Here is an 18,433-nt window from a genome sequence, read left to right as displayed (position 1 = left end):
GTCATTATATACACTTGGAATTTATAATCATCCAAAGACTTTAGAAGTTATTTTTAAGTTAGGAGTCAAAATGATGGGGTTTTTTTTCATGGAAAAATCCCATATATTTTGTAGACCTTTACAATATCATTACACAAAATATTATATCTGGTAACTGGTTTGCCAAAGATGTATTAAACAACATCTGTACTTGTTTCACACCCTGCACACACCACATTCAAGCACGTTCAGTTATGTTCACTTCACTGCACATGGGAGTGTGACTTCAGGTATGCCTACACAGTATTGTTAGGCTGGAATATAATACAAAACAGCACAAGTGAACATGGGACACAGCTTCAGCTGTAAGGGCTAAAAATGAGACTATAAACCCTCCAAGAATGCTGGATTTGGATGTGCTTTGTATTTTGTTGTGTGTCTCTGTACTGATACTAATTTGCTGTAGTACAATTAAAGTTAGCATAGGACGTCCTGGCTATGCTACACTTGCTTCCTCAAAGTGCTGTGCATGCATAATTTTTTTATTTCTCCAAGTCATGGAGTTTTATATCCAGCACTTTACTTTGCTTACTTTCATGTCCTCTGCTTAAGCATGAGTATTATACAGGCATTTATAGGGCCAGAAGTATGCCTTGGCCTCTGTAATTGGTAAGAATAAACAAATTGTAAATCTAATGCAAGACTTTACAAGTTCTTGGCAATTGGGAGGGGATTACATCAGTCCTATTCACACTAAGGCCAGCTGTCAGATGAGATGTAAAATTTTATAGGATAGTGGAATATTGTCCTGGAGGCCAGATGTATCTTTCAAGCTGTCAGCTAGGCAGGCTTTGATTCATGCACTAGTATTCATAACTTCATTTTGTATTACGAATGATAATATTTACATTCAATTTCTCTGAGCAATTACCTGCCTCACTTTGTGAGTACCATGTAAAATTCCAAGATGATATAAATTACTTGTTTAAAGTAGGACATATTGTTGTTCAGAAAAATTGGATTTATTATCCAGTGTGCTACAAGCCAATAATTACACACTCAAAAGAGACCTGATTGTTTATTTCAGAGTTGTGCACCCAGGCCTGGGTGCTCAGTGGTGTTCCAAAAATCAAGCACATTGCCTATAAAAACTTTTTAAACTTAGTAAAACACAAAAATATAGTAAAATTTCTCCATGGACACAATAAAATTGCAGTACAGATTCTGTTTTTGTCCATGTGCAGTTAATGAGTCCCGAGTCAGTTTCAGCTTCGGGGTCTTTCTGTTAAGACCACCACAAAGTTGGAGGAATACCTTTGGTCTATGTGTAATGAATTCATGAGTCCAGTCATTTCAATTCCATGGCTGTGTCCTTAGCAGTACCTGATAAGGTTCTTTCCACTTCTCAGCTAATGGAGTATCTTTCCAGCTTTTCAGGTTGACTTGATCTCCACGCTTAAAAGAATATATTGGTGACTTGATTGGGACTGGTGTTCTAAAGAGCAAGTACCTGTGTAATAATCTCAGGGTTTTCTTTAAAGACAAGAGATAACCTGTTAAAGCTTTCTCTCTTACCACATCATCTGGTCAGTTTTTCCTGTCAGATTCACATTATGTGGTGTACCATACAGAATTTCAAATATTTCTGGATTTCACAGTACAGCCTGGCAGATTCCTTCCAATGTATCAAGTCAGTGGTTGAGAAGGGAACTTTTACATATACGGGGTTTTGGTGTGTCCAAATTCAACCTCAATTGGACTAAATGCATCACTTCCTCCAGTCTTACCATCAGTACTTTCCTGGTCCCAATTATCACTATCCTCTGATTTTTTCTCAGAGAAGCCAACAATTGTACACCTTCTTCCTCACTACCCACTTTCAGATACCTTTTCGCTGTACTACAAGCAGAACAGCAACAAGATAATTTCTTTTTCTCTTCCGTCATCATTAACACATTTGAATCAGATGCCAATAATCTCCATTTCTTTCTTGTTTTATGACCATTTCTCAATGAGAAAAATAAATCCACACACAGGATTTCATCCGACTTTTCCAATCTTCTGCAAAACAACAGTTGTAGCATGTTATTATAATATAATGTTCCCATTTCTGGCCACTTTTCATCACCATCCAATTTATATTTTGGCTACCACTGAGTACAGTATTCCTTTAACTTCCAGTTTGTAAGGAGCTCTCCACTAAACTTGTCCCAATGATTCAAAATATTAAAGGAGAACAAGGACAAGGTTTAACTGATTGCCCCATTCCACATTACTACCCAGAAGAGAATGTTTTTTAACCATGACTTCATACACTCCACTTGTCATTCTCAAGCATGTATGAGTTTTCCAAAATTCTGCTACACGATAACAATTCCACAGTATTATATCAACCCCTCTTCTTCTTTTATACAGTCTCTTCATATGTTGCATCTTTGCATCTCTTACCCACTCCTGGACGAGGAGATAGTTGCATAGTCCCTGACCAAAAGGCCCATGGGTGCTGGAGCTACATAGTGCTATAAGTTCTTTTATTAATTAGTGTTCTACCTTCTGTTGGTTAATGATTCTCTGGCTTCTCCTGTTAATTAGTCCACGTGCTCAGAGTTTCTTTTCTTTTGGGTTGGTGGGTTTCTTGGGTCCGATGGTTGCAATCTGCCCCTGCTGGAATTACCCTTTACCCAGTCTGAGCTGATTGCCGCACGATGCTGAGTTGACTTAGTAATTTCTTTCTTACCTTGGGAGTTCTGCCAAATGTGGGCCTTGTGGCCCATAAATTCTGCATTCTTTGTGTCCATTATCAGTGTGACATCCTTCTTCCTAGGCTTTATTAACCTGCCTCTAGGTCTGACATCAGCAAAACTTGTCCAGCTGTAAATTTTAACATGGCAGTACCAGTGACAAGTAATTTATCTTTCTAATACCTTAACACCACTGAGAGCTTGTTAGTTGCTCTCTCTTTCAATGATTAAGTCTCCTTACTTTTTGATTAGGAATGCCTTTAAACTGAAAGAGGGCAGGTTTAGGTAATGTATTAGGAAGAAATTCATTACTGTGGGGGTGGTGAGGCTCTTGCACAGAGAAGCCGTGGACACCATAATTGGCAGTGTCCAAGGCCAGGCTGGATGGAGACCCCGGTCTAGTGGAAGGTGTCCCTGCCCATGGCAGTGGGATGGGATCTAGATGGTCTTTGAAGCCCCTTCCAACCCAAACCATTCTATGATTCTATGTTGATGTAAGTTACACTACAAACACTTTGCCCAGACAAGCTGAGGTTCACAAACTCTGGGATTTTTCTTCGTGTAAAAGCAGTGTTATTAACGAACTGGCAGCGCCTTCTAACCAAGCTGAGCACTCCCACACTCCTGGGCCGGGAGATGCCCTCACGGCCCAGCCCGGCGATCCCGGGCGCGGCGCCGGACGGGCACTCCCTTCATGGCGTCGGCCGCTCCCCCGGAAGCGGCGCCATTTCCGCGGGCGGTTGCCAGGGGGACGCGGGGCCGGCTTGGCCGCGCTGCCGTGAGGGCCGGCCCGGGCGTCTGCCGCTCTCCGCCGGGATGTTCATCTACCTGTGCAAGAAGGTGCTGCTGGGGCGGCGTGGGGCGGCGGAGGGCAGGCCGCTCTCGAGCAGGGGGAGCTGCCCTGGGGAGTCCCGGGGTCGGGAGCGCGGAGCCCGCGGGGGCTGAGGGGACCATCGGGGCTCTCCCGCCGCCTGCGGCCGCTGCGGGGCGGCCGGACATAGTGCGGCACTCCCGGAGCGCTGCACTCCCGGAGCGCTGCCCTGCTCTGTCCCGCCGGTTCCCTCGGCCTGGCTTGGGGCTTCTTCGGTCTCCCGCTGCTCCGGCAGCTCCGCCGTTTTCCCCCGATAGGCTTTGGACGCGGCTTTTCCGCTGGAGACTGAAGCCCTGTGCACTGTGTGACCCTTGTCACCTGTTTTTGTTGCTCAGCACACCTTTGCAGGTGTCCTGTTATTATTAATTACTGCGTGAGTTCAATGGCTTGAGGGTGGCACAGTTTCGCTGGTGCTTACAGTTCTGTCTTCTCTCTTTTTTTGCATGTACAAATAATAGAAATAGATTTATAGAAACAGAAATAATTTTATCTCTTGTGCTATTGTGGGTGTTTCTGAGGTGTTCAGATAGACGATGTAAAATAAAACAACTTATTATTGAAACTGTGTAGAGATACAAAATACTTCTTTTTCAGATTGCAATTCCCGGTAATATTCGATTAAAATGTATTTCCTGGAATAAGACCCAAGGTTTCATAGCCTGTGGTGGAGAAGATGGATTGCTGAAAGTTATAAAATTAGAAATGCAAACAGGTAAATGGGGGGGGTGTGTGTGTTTGTTTAGGTTTTTTGTTGTTTTGCGTTTTTTTTTTTATTTTTTAAATTTTTACCTTAAGACCAAAACCCACCACACTTAAGCATAACTTCTTCCCTGAGTTACTTGACAATATTGCATATGTTTTAAATCTGTACATAGCTATTATGTATTTCTTCTGACATCAGATTTTCTCATCACTGTCCTATGTATACAGTTTTTCTCCAGCTGGTCTTATTTGGCACACAAATAATTTGTCTACCCATTATATCTGCTGAACTTTTCTTCAGTTCTGCTCCCTTTTTTTTCCAGGGCATATAATTAATTTTTTTTTTTTTTTGTAGACTTCCTCTTTATTTTGGAACTTACCTTGTTATTTATTGTTTTTATTTGAATAGTTTTTACCATCTTAATTATTTTATGGAGAATGCTGTATTTGTTTGTTTTGTTTTGTTTTGTTTTTTTTGGTTGGCATTTTTCCCTGAAAAACTGCTAGACCACAAGGTGGTCTATTTACATAGATAAACTGAACCACAGGATGAAATTTCCACCCCTCAGTTCCATGTGTTTGCTACTCACATCTGTCATCCAAATTGTGTAAATAGTGATTAGAGCTTCAGAATTCATAGAAACATGGTAACATGTATGCTTTGTTAGGTTTATTTTCATAGTGAATTGTGTTATTTTTTTTAGATGAGGCAAAGATAAAGGGACTGGCAGCTCCTAACAACATTTCTGTGACTCAAACTCTTGAAGGTCATAGTGGTAAGTGCATTTGGGCAATTGGTCTACTTTTAGTTAGAATAGAAATACAAGGTTTTGTGAAGCTGATAGAGTAATTATGGTATAACATTTTATTGTAAATCCAAAATAAAGGTTGTGAGTATTCAGCATGGTATGTAACAGCTTGGCTGTATATTTTTATCACGTTATCTTGGATAAGGCTGTTTGGATTTTCTTTTTAATAATGTCTGTGAGATTATGTGTTACAGTAGCTCTCCATTTTCTTCTGAAGAAAAGAAAATCGGTTCAATAAACTTGAATTCTGTGTTAAATATATGGTGATTTTTTTCCCTTTATTGACAACTTACAGAATGTGTATATGCATAGACTACAGTGTACAAAATTAAGAGAGGTTAGAAAGCAAGCCAGAGAAGTCTAATGTGTGAAAGTAAAAATTGAATGCAGCAAAATTAGGGGAGGACTTAACTTCTCACATGAGAAATGTTGAATGGTCATTAGCCATGGACAATGGGATATGAAGAGGATGCTAAAATCCTTGCATTATTTGAGGGACTGGACTTTTTTATGAGGACTTGCAGTTGAAATCTGCCAAGAGTCAGGTTATTTTAAGGGCTTAATTAAATAGGATTGGAACAAATTAATTGTGAGGAATTTATTTAATGGATACTTTGAATGGATGTCTTCAATTCTGAAATAGATTACTATTACCTTAAAAATCCCTGACAATCAGAGTATCTTTGATTGCATTTGTTGATAACGTTCTTGACTGAAACACTAAAAATGGAAAGGATACAGAGAAAATGGATACCCAGCAGTGAGGAGAGGAGAAAGTGTGGTACAATTTGATCCGCAGTATGGAACTGATAAAAGTTCAAACATGTTTCAAACATTTGTGAGTGGGATCCCATATGAAGCTTGTGGGTCTGAAGGATTTGTGTGTAGAATGCTCTTTTGGGTAATTGTCAGGGAGATTATATTTTATATGTGCAGTGATAGTGAGGATCAGACTACTAAGAGGAAGAAAAACCCCAAACTTCCTACAACTGTAAAATTTTGTCATTGTCCCAGAGTGTCAGATGTGGTCAGAAACTGCAAAACCATGATTTGGGTTTTGGGTGTAGAATCAACTCTGAGCAGGATTTGGAAAGGATGTTACTCCAGTGGGTGAATACAGAAGCAAAAGGAGCTCTTGGGCAGAATTTTGAAAGAGGAAATAAGTGACACTGAAAGAAGCCTACAACTAAATCAAAGTCAGCAATGTAAATTTCTGAAAAGTTCCAGGTTGATTAAGTTGAATGTTGTATTTTTTACTAACTACTTAAATAATAATAAAAAACTTTTTACCACTTTCTAGGTTTTGTGCAGGTTGTGACATGGAATGAACAGTATCAAAAATTGACTACCAGCGATCAAAATGGCCTTATCATTGTGTGGATGATGTACAGAGGTATTCTGCAGGATAAACTTGAGATGTGATAATATTTTGTGTCATGAGAAATATTTTTTTCTCACTTGCAGTTTTTACTGTTGTTTTTCAGAGTTTTTATTTTGCAGATTGTATAGCTCAAAATAGTTTAAAAACCATTTTCAGGTTTTATTGTAATACTTGTCTATATTTTTTATAGTGTAGCCACATGAGACAAGGCACTTGTCCTGCAGAGCTGCTGTAGGTGAAGATATCAGTACTTAGCCATGTGCTTGATAAACTGCTCTAAATTTTTCATCTCTCTTGCTTGGAATACAATATGAAAAATATATTGTGCAGTAAGCACAAACATGTGACTACAAGAACTTATCACCACTGCATAAGGCATCAATTCAATACTCTCATAAAAACTATCTTTAGAAATGTTTAAGGTAGTGAACCAATATGACTAACCAGTGTATGACTATAATTATCTTTTATTGCTCTTCACCCTTTCACACACACATATACTGTGGTTCACTGGAATTCATTTGAAACCCAGCAAACCTCACAGTCAAGGTAACCACTTTCCAACACGTGTGGGGAAAAAAAAAGAAAATAAAGAGTTTTCCTATTCTCTTGGGAATTTTAGTTTAATGAAAAATGGAAACAAATAAAATCTTAGCTGTTCTCATTTCAGGAGTAAAGAATAAAAGTCTTTCTGGCTGATACATCGTGGCTACTGTCACATAAATAATCTGTTTGTTTTGGAAAATAATGAGTAAATTGCTTATTACCTATTCCTAGCAAAGCCAGTTGTTCCCTCTGTTTATGTTTCCTATTTTATTGTCAGTTCTGAAATTACCGAAGCACAGAGCTCTTTCTGTAGGCTCCTCTTGGACTTTGGCTCCCCTTTCCGAGTCCTCATTCATCATCGTTGGCTTTGGAAATGAGCAGCTCCCATGGGAACACTGGGTTTCACAGTAACTGTGTCTGTGTCTTCTGGGGACACTGTACTGTAGTCTTGCTAGGCTTTTACTGAAAGAGCAGTTCAGTGATTAGCATGTGCCTTGAGTCCTCTAGAGGTTTATCAAATCACAAGTGTAACTCAGCTTTTCTTTCACTTCTGATAGGTTCTTGGTATGAAGAGATGATTAACAACAGAAATAAATCAGTGGTTCGAAGTATGAGCTGGAATGCTGATGGACAGAAGATTTGTATTGTATATGAAGATGGAGCTGTGATTGTTGGATCAGTGGATGGTAAGATTTTAAGCCCTACTAATTATTGTGCTATCGCACAAAATTGTTTGCAGCCACATACACAGTGGCTCTGTTTCTCTAGGTAAATACAATCAATAGTTACTTACTAATTGTTGCTTTGACTTAAGCTGTTTTAGTTTTCACACTGGTTGCTTGCATCCTGCTTTTAATTTTGTGGTATATTTATTAAGTGCAGTCAATGTTTTGTTCCAGGCAATCGCATTTGGGGAAAAGACTTGAAAGGCACCCACCTGTGCCATGTGGCCTGGTCCTCCAATAGCAAAATTTTACTCTTTGGAATGGCAAATGGAGAGATTCACATTTATGACAATCAGGGAAATTTTATTGTAAGTTCGTTGTGATATAATTAAGGATATAATTATATAACATCAGGATATAATAGTAATTATATATAAGGATTATGATTTATTTCAACAGGCATAAAAGCTCACTTCCTCTTTATTTAATTTTTATTTAATTGGTGGACATGAGTCCTGGACAGCCTCCTGCACAGAGCTTTTATTCTAGAGTTCTGCAGCTTTTTATTATAATTATTTCTTTTTTTTGGTAGCTAAATGATTATCACATCAACTAATGCCTTTCAGCCTTGCAATAGTTACGGAAAATGTAAAAGTAGTTGAAATTAAGTTAAACTCTTTAAGACATCTGAAAATCTTTACTTTCAAAGATGTTTGTGATAATAGGTCAGATTTAATATTTTTTAGCTGTTATTTTTTTCCTCCTTTCATTATTTGGAGGAACTAATGCTAGCTTAAAGGATATTGTCTTCCTACAGCTTCGTGCTTCTTAAAGTATTAGCATGCTTTTAGGAAAAGCAATAGTTTATTCTCCTATTGCTCCTATTAATCTTTAGAGAAATCCTGGTAGTGAGTAGAAAAATAGAAGGAAATAGATATAGTATATTGTTGAATTCCTGCAACCTAGATTTATTTCTTTATTTTTATCTACTTACTTAAAGTATTGGAATACGACTATAACAAAATGCTAAGTAAAACACTGACTTTAAAACCAGTGTATTTGGGACCATGTTCTTAACTTTTAAATGCTTAATATGGTGAATTTTCTTCTCCTTTCCATTACTTTCCTAAGAAAGTATCTGCTACTCTTCCCATTTTCTTTTCTTTTTTCCTCCCACTATATCTTTCTTTTTTTCCCACTGTATGAGTCATGGTATTTCCAACTGCTACAAATTACTGAAATTCTTCAAATAATTTGCTGTCATTTCCCCCACCATATCAACAATATGTATGGTCATGCTCTCTCTCTCTCTCCCTCTCCCCCTCTCTCCCATAATTTACCTGGCATTCCTCTTGGAATTGATTCAGGAATACTCTTATCTTTCAGACGAAACCTCACTGGTGTTACCAGGTATTCTGGGCTAGTTATTGCATAAGTTCTCTTAATTGGTGTTCTAATTTAGACACCATTTTTTTCCAATTATTTTTATATGTTATTCAGCAAACTTTAGTCAAGAAAAAGCAAACAATTTTTTTTTGTTTTGTTATTTTTTTGATGGTGTTGTTGGTTTTTTTGTTGTTGTTGTTTTCAAATATTGTGCCTAGGAATGGTTTGAAATAATAATTATTTTTTGCAGTGTTCCAGGGGGTTTATTGTGTCTATGCACATGTGTGAGTGTGCCTTTTTATGTTGTTGGCTTTATTTGTTTTTAATTTAGTTTTCAAAGAATGAGAATGCCAACATTAGGGTACTTCTTTGTAGTTAAAAATATATGTTTTTTGTATGTCTGATCTGGCTTTGATTATATAAGGAAGTTTTTCAAACCCATAAAATTCTGAGAACTTCAAGATCTTTCTTGGGACAGGAAAACAATTTTGCTTAAACATCTTGTCTTTTGCAAGTGTCAGTAGAGATATAAATAATTCTTTAAATAACATGTTTTATATGACTTTAATTAACCATTCTTGTGCAGGTGAAAATGAAGCTGAGTTGTTTGGTGAATTTAACTGGAGCCTTCAGCATTGCTGGGATACACTGGTACCACGGTACCCAAGGCTACATTGAACCCAACTGCCCTTGCCTTGCTGTCTGTTATGATAATGGGAGATGCCAGATAATGAGAGATGAGAATGACTACAGTAGGTACAAAATATAGGGTGCAAGTTACTGAGCTTCTCTTGACCCAACATGTCTACTTGTGTTGATATTCTTAATGTTTATTCCTTAAAAACTAGATCCTGTTTTGATTGATGCTGGTATCAATGTTGTGTGTATTCAGTGGAACTCCAATGGAAGCGTTCTGGCACTGGCAGGCTCCCTCAAAGCAGCTTCTCAAGATAAAGATGTCAATGTTGTGCAGTTCTATACTCCCTTTGGTGAGGTAAAAATATTTGATACGTAGTGTAAATGTTTTGGGTTTTTTTTTTTTTTTCTGTCTAAATTTTATTATGTTTTGTTACAGAGTCATTACTGGTGGAATTTGGATGCCAAAATGTAGGTGTTTAGTGCTCTGAGGTATCCATCTGGGATATCCACATGGATCTGGAAACAGGACCGCTTACCCTTTTAGAAAAGCAGCATAGTGGCCAGTGTGAAAATCCCAAGTGCTTCTCAAAACACTAGTGATAGGACAAGTGTGGTGTCTAACTTTGAACACCAGATCCCTGAGATGAGACTATGGAAGATAAGCAGTTTGGAGCTTAGGCAGCAGTCCAGATGTCAACATCTGTGTATCAAATACAGAAGTACTTGTCTTTCTACACTGGCTGTGTAAGAGACCTGGGTATCTCTAGATTAGAAGCTGAAAATACAGCAGTGAATGAGTATTGGTATTAAATACTTGGTTTTTGCTCTTTTATATGGAATCAGTAAAACTGGCAAAAAGGCATCCTGTATCAGTAAAAGCAATGGCTCAGAAACCTCAGAAAAGAGAATTTTTTTCCTAAACTTCTTCATTTGGTTGTTGTGGCTGTTGTTTTGTAAATGGTTTTCATCCATCCTGGCTTTTTATAGTAGATTAAATGTTTGATAGTTGTGAGACAACTGGTCAGTGTATTTTTGTTGGGCTGTTTTTGCCTTGACAGGTAATATCCTGTTCCCTCTTAGTAATACAGCTGAAAATCAGTAAGTTAGTGTTATGTATCAGAGTGTGGTGAAGTTTGTCCCTTGTACAGAGGAAGTAGTGGCCAGCTCTGAGCTGTGCTGTGAAGGGGGTTAAGATCCAATATCATCTGTAGGGGTTGCCTTAGTTGAAAGGATTTATTGGAACCAAAGGTTTTGGCAATAATGTTGCATCTCTGGTTGCTAATGTCCTTTGAATGAACTGAAACTGGTGTTCCAGATTTTGTATTTAGTGTTCAGAAGTAAATTCTTCAGGTTTTAGAATTGTTTTGTACTCGTTCTGATACTCAGATATGGACTTCACTTTTTGGAAGATGGTATTTTCCATGAATAATGTGTGAGCAGTATTTGACTTGGTATTTAATCTGATCAAAGGCATGAAATAGGTACTCTAAAGGAGAGTTAGACCTGAGCATCAATGTTCTACTCAGTAAAATATATTTTTTAAAGCGCAAGATTATTCAAAAAGGTACAGTAAATAGTAGATAAGTGTATCTTTGACTACATACATCTATATTATTTGCAACTAAAAAGGTACCCCCAAAGAAGTGCTCTGTGGGAATAAGGTTATAGCTTTTGAAAACATTATTTTTTTCTTAATTGTTTCCTTCGTTCAGTTTAAAATTCTGCAGCAAAATAAAGATATTTGAAAAAAGATGGAAAGTGTACCAACTGCCTTTCTTAGATTCTTTTGGAAAGGGGGTAGAGAAGAGGAAAATGTCCATTGCCTCACTGAAAATTGTGTACCTATGCAGCTAATTAATTGCATGCTCTTGACATAGAGTAGGGATATGTTTTTATTTGTTTAAGCTATCAGCTGTAGTTAAGAGTGTTGTTGTACATGAACTGACTAATACACTTCCAGCGTCAGTGAAACTTCTGAGGCATGTCAGGGTCAGTACTACCGCTGTGTTTTAATTGTGACTGAAATCATAAAGGTGATTCAAATTACCAAGCAAAAGGAATAATGTTTATACTGTCATTATCTACTGTTTATTTCTTCAAGCTTGAACTATCACTGAATCCTGTTGTTTCTTTCTCTCTGGAGAAATAAAACACAAATTAAAAAACAACAAACCAAACCTGAGGTGGAAGAACACTTTATGGTGTACACCTTAAGTATCTCTCTTTCTTTGCATATGTTTGCAATTTGAGAATTGTTATGGGGTACTGTAAAGAATATCTATAGAGTTTTTTTCAACAACTATCAAAACTGTAATTTATGTATTTTAGAGTGGCTTTCCTGTGATAAATTCAAATCTTTTTCTTTCCTTGTTCTAACCAAGCACTTACGTACACTGAAAGTTCCTGGCAAACAGATTTCTTCCTTGTCCTGGGAGGGAGGTGGACTGAAAATTGCACTGGCTGTTGATCATTACATATATTTTGCAAACATTCGTCCACATTACAAGGTATGTAGTAATGTGAAACTTAATTGTATTAATAAGTTTCCTGTTACTTATTCTCTTTCTAATCAGGTTGAAAAAGTAGCTTGCTCTAATATACATACATACATACATGTGTGTGTATACATGTATATATGAAACTAGTGCTTCACTTATGATTGCAGCTTCATCAACACTACTGACTTGCAGTTTTAGTGGAATGTGAGGGTCTGTCTTGGTGATGCAATGACTTAGCCATTGCCTTTGCAATGCATTTGAAGTTTCATGTTCACAATAAGGAAACAGAATTGGGCACGATTCTAAATTTGGTAGGAATTGAGGATGTCATTAGGTAAGGCTACTGTGTTTTCACTGCTGTCTGGTTGACTAGGTTGGGCTGAGTCATACAATGGGAATTGTTTGAGCCTTACTTTACTGCCATTTTTTTTAGTGGTGAATTATTCATTTGAGCCTGGAAAGTTGAGTAGGCACCTGAACAACAGGAGTGAATGCAACCTGATAGATGTACTTCCTGCTTACATTTGAGTTCCTAATATACTTCTTACAAGTGTCTATCATCTAATTCTAAATAATGTTGTATTTTGTTTACCACCTGTGTTTTTTCGTTTTGTGTTTTTTTTTTTTTAGGAGCTATTATTTAATTTAAATTTACAGTTAAACAAATAATAGCAATTACTGTCAAATATAGAGTATTGTATACTTCTTTTCACAGCACACGATATGTTCTTTAATCAACAATGTGTAGCCACTGCAATTAGAGAGAGTGCAATGTGAGGAACATCCTGCAGCTACATTGAAATGTATTTTAGTCAGGGAGTTGTAAACACAAATCTGCTAGAAAGCATTTTAAATTAGTTTGTTGTAAATATTCTGAAGTCTTTGGAAATCTGAGCTGGAAATTAGTCTTGCAGGAAATGCTACCTAATGTTTATTCTGGGAGATGTGCAACAGCTGGAACACAGGCCTGTTGCTTTTTCTTTAACTCATCAGTATCTACGAGACCATGTGTGTTTCAAGATCTGGCACAGTTTGCAAATTAATAATACTTTGAAACTTTTGTTTTAGGAACTGCATGTGTAAGCTCATTTTTTTTCCATTTTGCACAATTGAAAAGGAAAGAGAGATGTCCAAATTAATTTATTTCTGTAAATAAATTCTTAATATGTTGGTGGTGTACTCCATTTAAATGTTAAATGTTTTTATGGTGAGTGATACATGTTTTCCTTCAATCAATACTTCTGCTGTGTTTTGGTACTATAAGTAACTACCTTTTAGGAGCTACATATTCTAAAAGGTGATACTCATTAAATGAGAGTGATTCAAAGCTGTAATTATCTTATGCTGGATTGGAATTAATGACCTGGAAATGAAGAGTTAATATCACATTACCAATCTACTGAATAATCTGTTTTCCTCTATTTTTCAATAAGCCATAATAAGAGAAAGGAGGTTTTAAATGGACATGACAGTAAAAATTATGAATTGAACTGATCTTTATTTAAACTAGTCATAGTTTTCATGGAGTTGTAATACTAATTTAGAGTCTGCAGGTCTATTCTAGAAGTTCTTCTGTTGATGCTGTAGTTTATCACTTTGGTTTCAGTTCCTGAGGAGTGTGGGAGCCTCTCTTGCCAACACTAATAAGCTTTCTCTTCTCCCTCTCTAGTAGATGCTGATGCAGAGATTCTGTTAGGTTTTCTACAATTGCATTTTCGTCTTTAAGTGTTTTGCTTTATGTCTCATTTATTTGATAGCTTCACCTCCTTTCTATTTTCTGATTTTGTTGTATTAGAAAGGATTTTCATCATTATATTTTGTACTTTACATAAGTTGAATGCAATAAAATGCATCCTTATGTATATTCTGTTTCTTTTGCCTTTTTGCCCTTTCTCCTACTTGTTACAGGAATAATTACATTCTTCTGGGAGGAAGGGAGGGGTTTTCTCATGGTACCAATATGGAAGAGGTGATGGAGTTATTACAGTGCTCCTGTATAATTGCTTATTTTTGTCTGCTTCTGGAATTGCACTGTTTAAGGTATTTATTGTATTTCCTTTGGGAAATGAACTTCAGGTTTCTGAATCAGTAGTCACAAAGCAAGCATTTTCATGGCAAAAACGATCATCACACTGGGTATTTCTGAATACCTGCTGAACTATATAAATATACTATATACCTGCTGAACAAGGAGGAAACAGGGCAAAGTGAGATCTTGTCACATTTTACGGTTGATCCTTTAGTACTGAAGGTGATAGAAAAAGCTTGCTGTGATAGAAAACCTTCTTTTGCCAGTTTAATATTATTCCAATATCTTATTATGTGAGCTGTGATCTCATATTAAATCAGTTTGTCACTTGACAGGTAAGAAATATTGAATACTAATTGTGTATATGAAATAAACTCTTTCATGGCTGGAACAATTCATTATTGAATTCTTATAATTTCTAATTGGTTTTATGAACATTGTCTTTCTTGGCAGTGGGGTTACTGTTCCAATACTGTTGTTTACGCCTATACCCGAGCGGAGCGCCCAGAGTGCTGTGTAGTCTTTTGGGACACAAAAAACAATGAGAAATATGTGAAATATGTCAAGAGCCTTATTTCCATAACAACTTATGGGGACTTCTGTGTTTTAGCAACTAAAGCAGATGAAAATCAGCCTCAGGTAAAATCTGTCTTAATTTTCACTTGAAATGCTGTGTTCCACATGTCAGTTCTCTACAGCTGGAATAAGATGAAATGTAAAAGTCTGAATCTGCCTTAGAGTTGTGTCAGTTATCATTTGACAGAATGGCGTGATTAGGCTCAGTGTTCAAAAACATAGAATCACAACAAACAACCAAGTAGCTTATTCATAGTAACTGCATCTACAGATCAACTCCTTGTAGCCATTAGTAACCTAATAAAAACTGCAGCCTTCCAGATGAATGTTTCTTCAGAAATATTTGGAACAATTCTCCAGAGACAAGGTAAAAGCATCAGAATGGTAATGAATATTTCATCAGTCAGAAATGGAAAAAACCGGGCAATTTTTTAGGTGATATAAATTACATTTTACTGCAAACTGCTTTGTTCATTAATTTATTTTATATATAACCACAATTGATAAATGTATCCTTTGGTTAATGAATGTTCAGTTAGTGTGATACTGTTACATGATTTTTCCTGTGTAATCATTTCAGAATTATTTTCTGTATTACTTATATATTGCTTACAAAGGAGGAGCAGGAGACAGAGTCATTTGGTGCCATGGTAAAAAACCCCAAACATGCTGTAGTGCTGCTTTGCTTCATTGTGCTGTAAATGGTATACTGTCATATGGACTGAAAACATAGGATTGTGGCCATAAACATTTGGTGAAGTTGAGTGCAATAAGATAATTTTTTTCTGAATTGTAATTTTATAGGAGGAAATGAACAGTGGAGAGACATAGTGTAATTCTATTGAGCATAAATAAGAGATTTAATTTTAGCACCTGAAAATTGCAGATAGGAAGGACCTATCATTTGTTTTGAAATGGCTCCAGTGTAATTATTGACACTGTGAGTTGTCAGGTTTTAAGAAATGAAGTCCATAGGCATATGGATAGCAGTTGATTAGAGTTGTTGTCTGAAAAACTGATTTGGTTTACAAGAGATTTTGGTCATTAAAATTTAATGACCAAATGAGGTTTAAAAATGGCAGAATTTAAGCAATAGCTAATGGGAGAAAAAAAGACTTAATTTCAGCAGGACCTGTTTAAAGATATTGCAAGTAGATGTGTCAGTAAATTAAGAAGGACTTCATGTTGATATCCATAGCAAGGCTGGATAAATCAGCCAATGGAACCTCTCTGCCCTGGCACCACTGTGTGTGGGTCATACAGCCTGTCTTGGATACTGTTACTCCATTACTCCTTGACAGGCTCTGATCTGCTGACATGGAGTCTCAGAAATTACTGGATAGGGCATAAAAGAGAAATTTATTGTAGACTGAATGTGGGGATAATTTACCAGAGAAGAATTAATGTAAACATGATTGAAATAAATAACAGAGAGTTAAAGCTATGTGTGTTTTCCTACACAGGCAGAGGCACAACTTTTTTTTTTTTTTTTTGAAAATAGAAATTTGAGAATGCTGTGGAGAATGCTGGTGGAAAGTTTAACTCATGAACAAAGAAAAATACTATTTTTGTGAGATACTTACTGGTGGCCAAACCAGAAAAAAAAAACAACTTAATGGAAAGAAATCCATGTTCAGGTCTTTTTCTTTGGAAGAATGAAGTTGATATGGTAGATGAAAAGCTAAATTGAGCTGCTCTTGTGTAATGAATAAGATGTCAATCTATCAGTTTAAAAGGGTAGCTGTACAGTTACTGTAGTCTCATACCACAATTACATAGATTGTTCAGGAGGTGAAAGAGCCATGAAAAACTAATTATCTTTCATTTCCTGGAGAATCAGGGTAACAGCTCATGGCTAATTCACATTTTGGTAGCCCTGTGTATTTTATTTATTTTAAGTTTAAAGGCTTGACAGTAAAAGTTGCTCCTTAACTTCCACACTTCTCATTCAAGGCATTTCCCTATGCAATAATCATTAATCATTAATAATCTTTGATTAGACCTGAAGAAATAAATACATAAACTACAGGAATTAAGCATTATTGTTGAGTGAATTGTTATGTATTTGCATCTTCCTGAATTTAACAGCCCAGTCTCTGAGGTAACTGTGCTATTAAAGCCTTCCTGAGTGAGATCACAAGAAGGGAAAAACTTTAAAAAAACCCTCATCACTTCTGTAGTACCTGTGATGCTGCAGGACAGAGGGAGAGCCTAATTGACAATTCTCCCCACACTGTTACCCTCTTGGAGGTTCAAGGAGATGGAGATTTGCAAAGGATAGAACAAAGATCCTAACTGCTGGGAGTTTATTAGATTATCTTTTGCATGAGCAGCTGATGAGAACTAAATTCCTGAGTCAGGGGTGTATCATGCCTGGAAATGCTCTCAGTGCAGCCTGTGCCTCACACAGCAGCGGGGGAGACACTGCCTGTCTTGGCTGTGTGTTGTCTGTGGATGTGCTGGTGGTACCTCCTACTTGTTGGATGTTGTCTGGTAGATTTGCTCCCATGCATAAAACAACTGGTGACTTGCCTGTTTTCTGCTTGTTCTTAATTTTTAGTGCTAATTGGCAAATAGCTCATTACTCTTATGCTTATGCTGCTTTATATTTACTGCAGTCACGGTCTCTGTGTATTCTGTTGCTGATGAGCACGAGAATGTGTGGCATGGGTTATGAGATGCACCTTCACAGAAAACCATGTACAGCTTACTGATCTACAAGAAGTGTGGTAGTAATGACACTTGCTTTTATTTCCATACAGTATGTGCTGGTTCTCTGCAATTCTATTGGCACACCCTTGGACCCAAAATATATTGATATTGGTAAGCAACTTGCAACAGTCTTATTCTGTAATCTCTGTTGGAATTGACCTGTTAGTTATCTTTTAATAAAGATAATGGCTTATCAAACCAGTAACATTCCTTGTCAAATTGGCTAAACTTAAACTGATTCTTCCAGTTAATGCAAACTATGGATAATATAATTTTTAAAAATTGCTACTTTTTTTTTATTTTTTATTTAATGGATGTCTTTTGGCAATTCAGATTTTCCTTCAGAACACTGGTAATTCAACTTCTTCTTAAGAAAATGTACTTTGAAAAGAGGAAGTGAAATAATTTGATACGGACTTTCATTTAAAAATAACTTGTTGCTGCTTCCCAAATAACTTAAGCATCAATTTCTTGTGTTTCAGTGTTGATAATATCTTTCCCTTATCTTCCTCACAAATGTTTTACCTAAGTAGTTTGAGATTATAAATTAAAATTTAATTTAAAAAAAACCAGTGAATTATAACACAAGTATGAAAACACCCCCAAATCCTAACTAGTGCCGAATTCCAGGCTTTCCGTACTGTTTGTTTGCTGCAGGCGTGGTACAGAACATTACCAAGTAATTGCAAGCCACTGTTTTCTGTGATTTTTGCTTGAGTATAATGATAATTCATTATTTTCCCTTTAAACAGATGAGGGAGTTGTAGCCAAACGGACAAATTAATCAGTTTTTTGACTAATGAATACACTTTTATTTGTTCTGGTTTTTGCTTTATTTTTGGCCTGTTACCCAAATAGATCTGAATTTGGATTCAGAGTAGACACTGTGAATCCTGTTT

The 18,433-nt window shown here is 36.8% G+C and overlaps 1 protein-coding gene and 1 long non-coding RNA gene across 4 annotated transcripts in view; one reads left to right on the top strand and one right to left on the bottom strand.

The window, feature by feature from the left end:
- Positions 1–123: 123 nt before the first annotated feature.
- Positions 124–3,417, bottom strand: LOC128805240 (uncharacterized). 3 transcript variants are annotated; one of them, XR_008436333.1, is made up of 4 exons: positions 3,233–3,417; positions 2,717–2,850; positions 2,530–2,643; positions 124–2,040 (listed from the first exon to the last, which is right to left on the bottom strand). It is a non-coding gene; the product is annotated as an uncharacterized LOC128805240 (long non-coding RNA). The 3 variants fall into 3 exon arrangements; XR_008436332.1 differs by having other exon boundaries at positions 2,530–2,850; XR_008436334.1 differs by lacking the exon at positions 2,530–2,643.
- A 72-nt stretch (positions 3,418–3,489) lies between these two features.
- Positions 3,490–18,433, top strand: part of WDR35 (WD repeat domain 35) — a 41,949-nt gene continuing 27,005 nt past the window's right edge. The window contains exons 1-11 of the mRNA XM_053973790.1: positions 3,490–3,560; positions 4,186–4,303; positions 4,998–5,069; positions 6,403–6,495; positions 7,587–7,715; positions 7,929–8,062; positions 9,667–9,832; positions 9,929–10,074; positions 12,101–12,226; positions 14,700–14,885; positions 17,585–17,645. Of these exons, the coding sequence (XP_053829765.1) occupies positions 3,537–3,560; positions 4,186–4,303; positions 4,998–5,069; positions 6,403–6,495; positions 7,587–7,715; positions 7,929–8,062; positions 9,667–9,832; positions 9,929–10,074; positions 12,101–12,226; positions 14,700–14,885; positions 17,585–17,645 (1,255 nt within the window). The 5' untranslated portion in view covers positions 3,490–3,536. The remainder of the gene's footprint in view (positions 3,561–4,185; positions 4,304–4,997; positions 5,070–6,402; positions 6,496–7,586; positions 7,716–7,928; positions 8,063–9,666; positions 9,833–9,928; positions 10,075–12,100; positions 12,227–14,699; positions 14,886–17,584; positions 17,646–18,433) is intronic.

The sequence above is a fragment of the Vidua macroura genome, chromosome 3 (genome assembly GCF_024509145.1).
Source record: "Vidua macroura isolate BioBank_ID:100142 chromosome 3, ASM2450914v1, whole genome shotgun sequence".
Taxonomy (NCBI): Eukaryota; Metazoa; Chordata; class Aves; order Passeriformes; family Viduidae; genus Vidua; species Vidua macroura.
The sequence above is the reverse complement of the archived record's forward strand: the minus strand, read 5'-3'. Positions and strand labels throughout refer to the sequence as shown.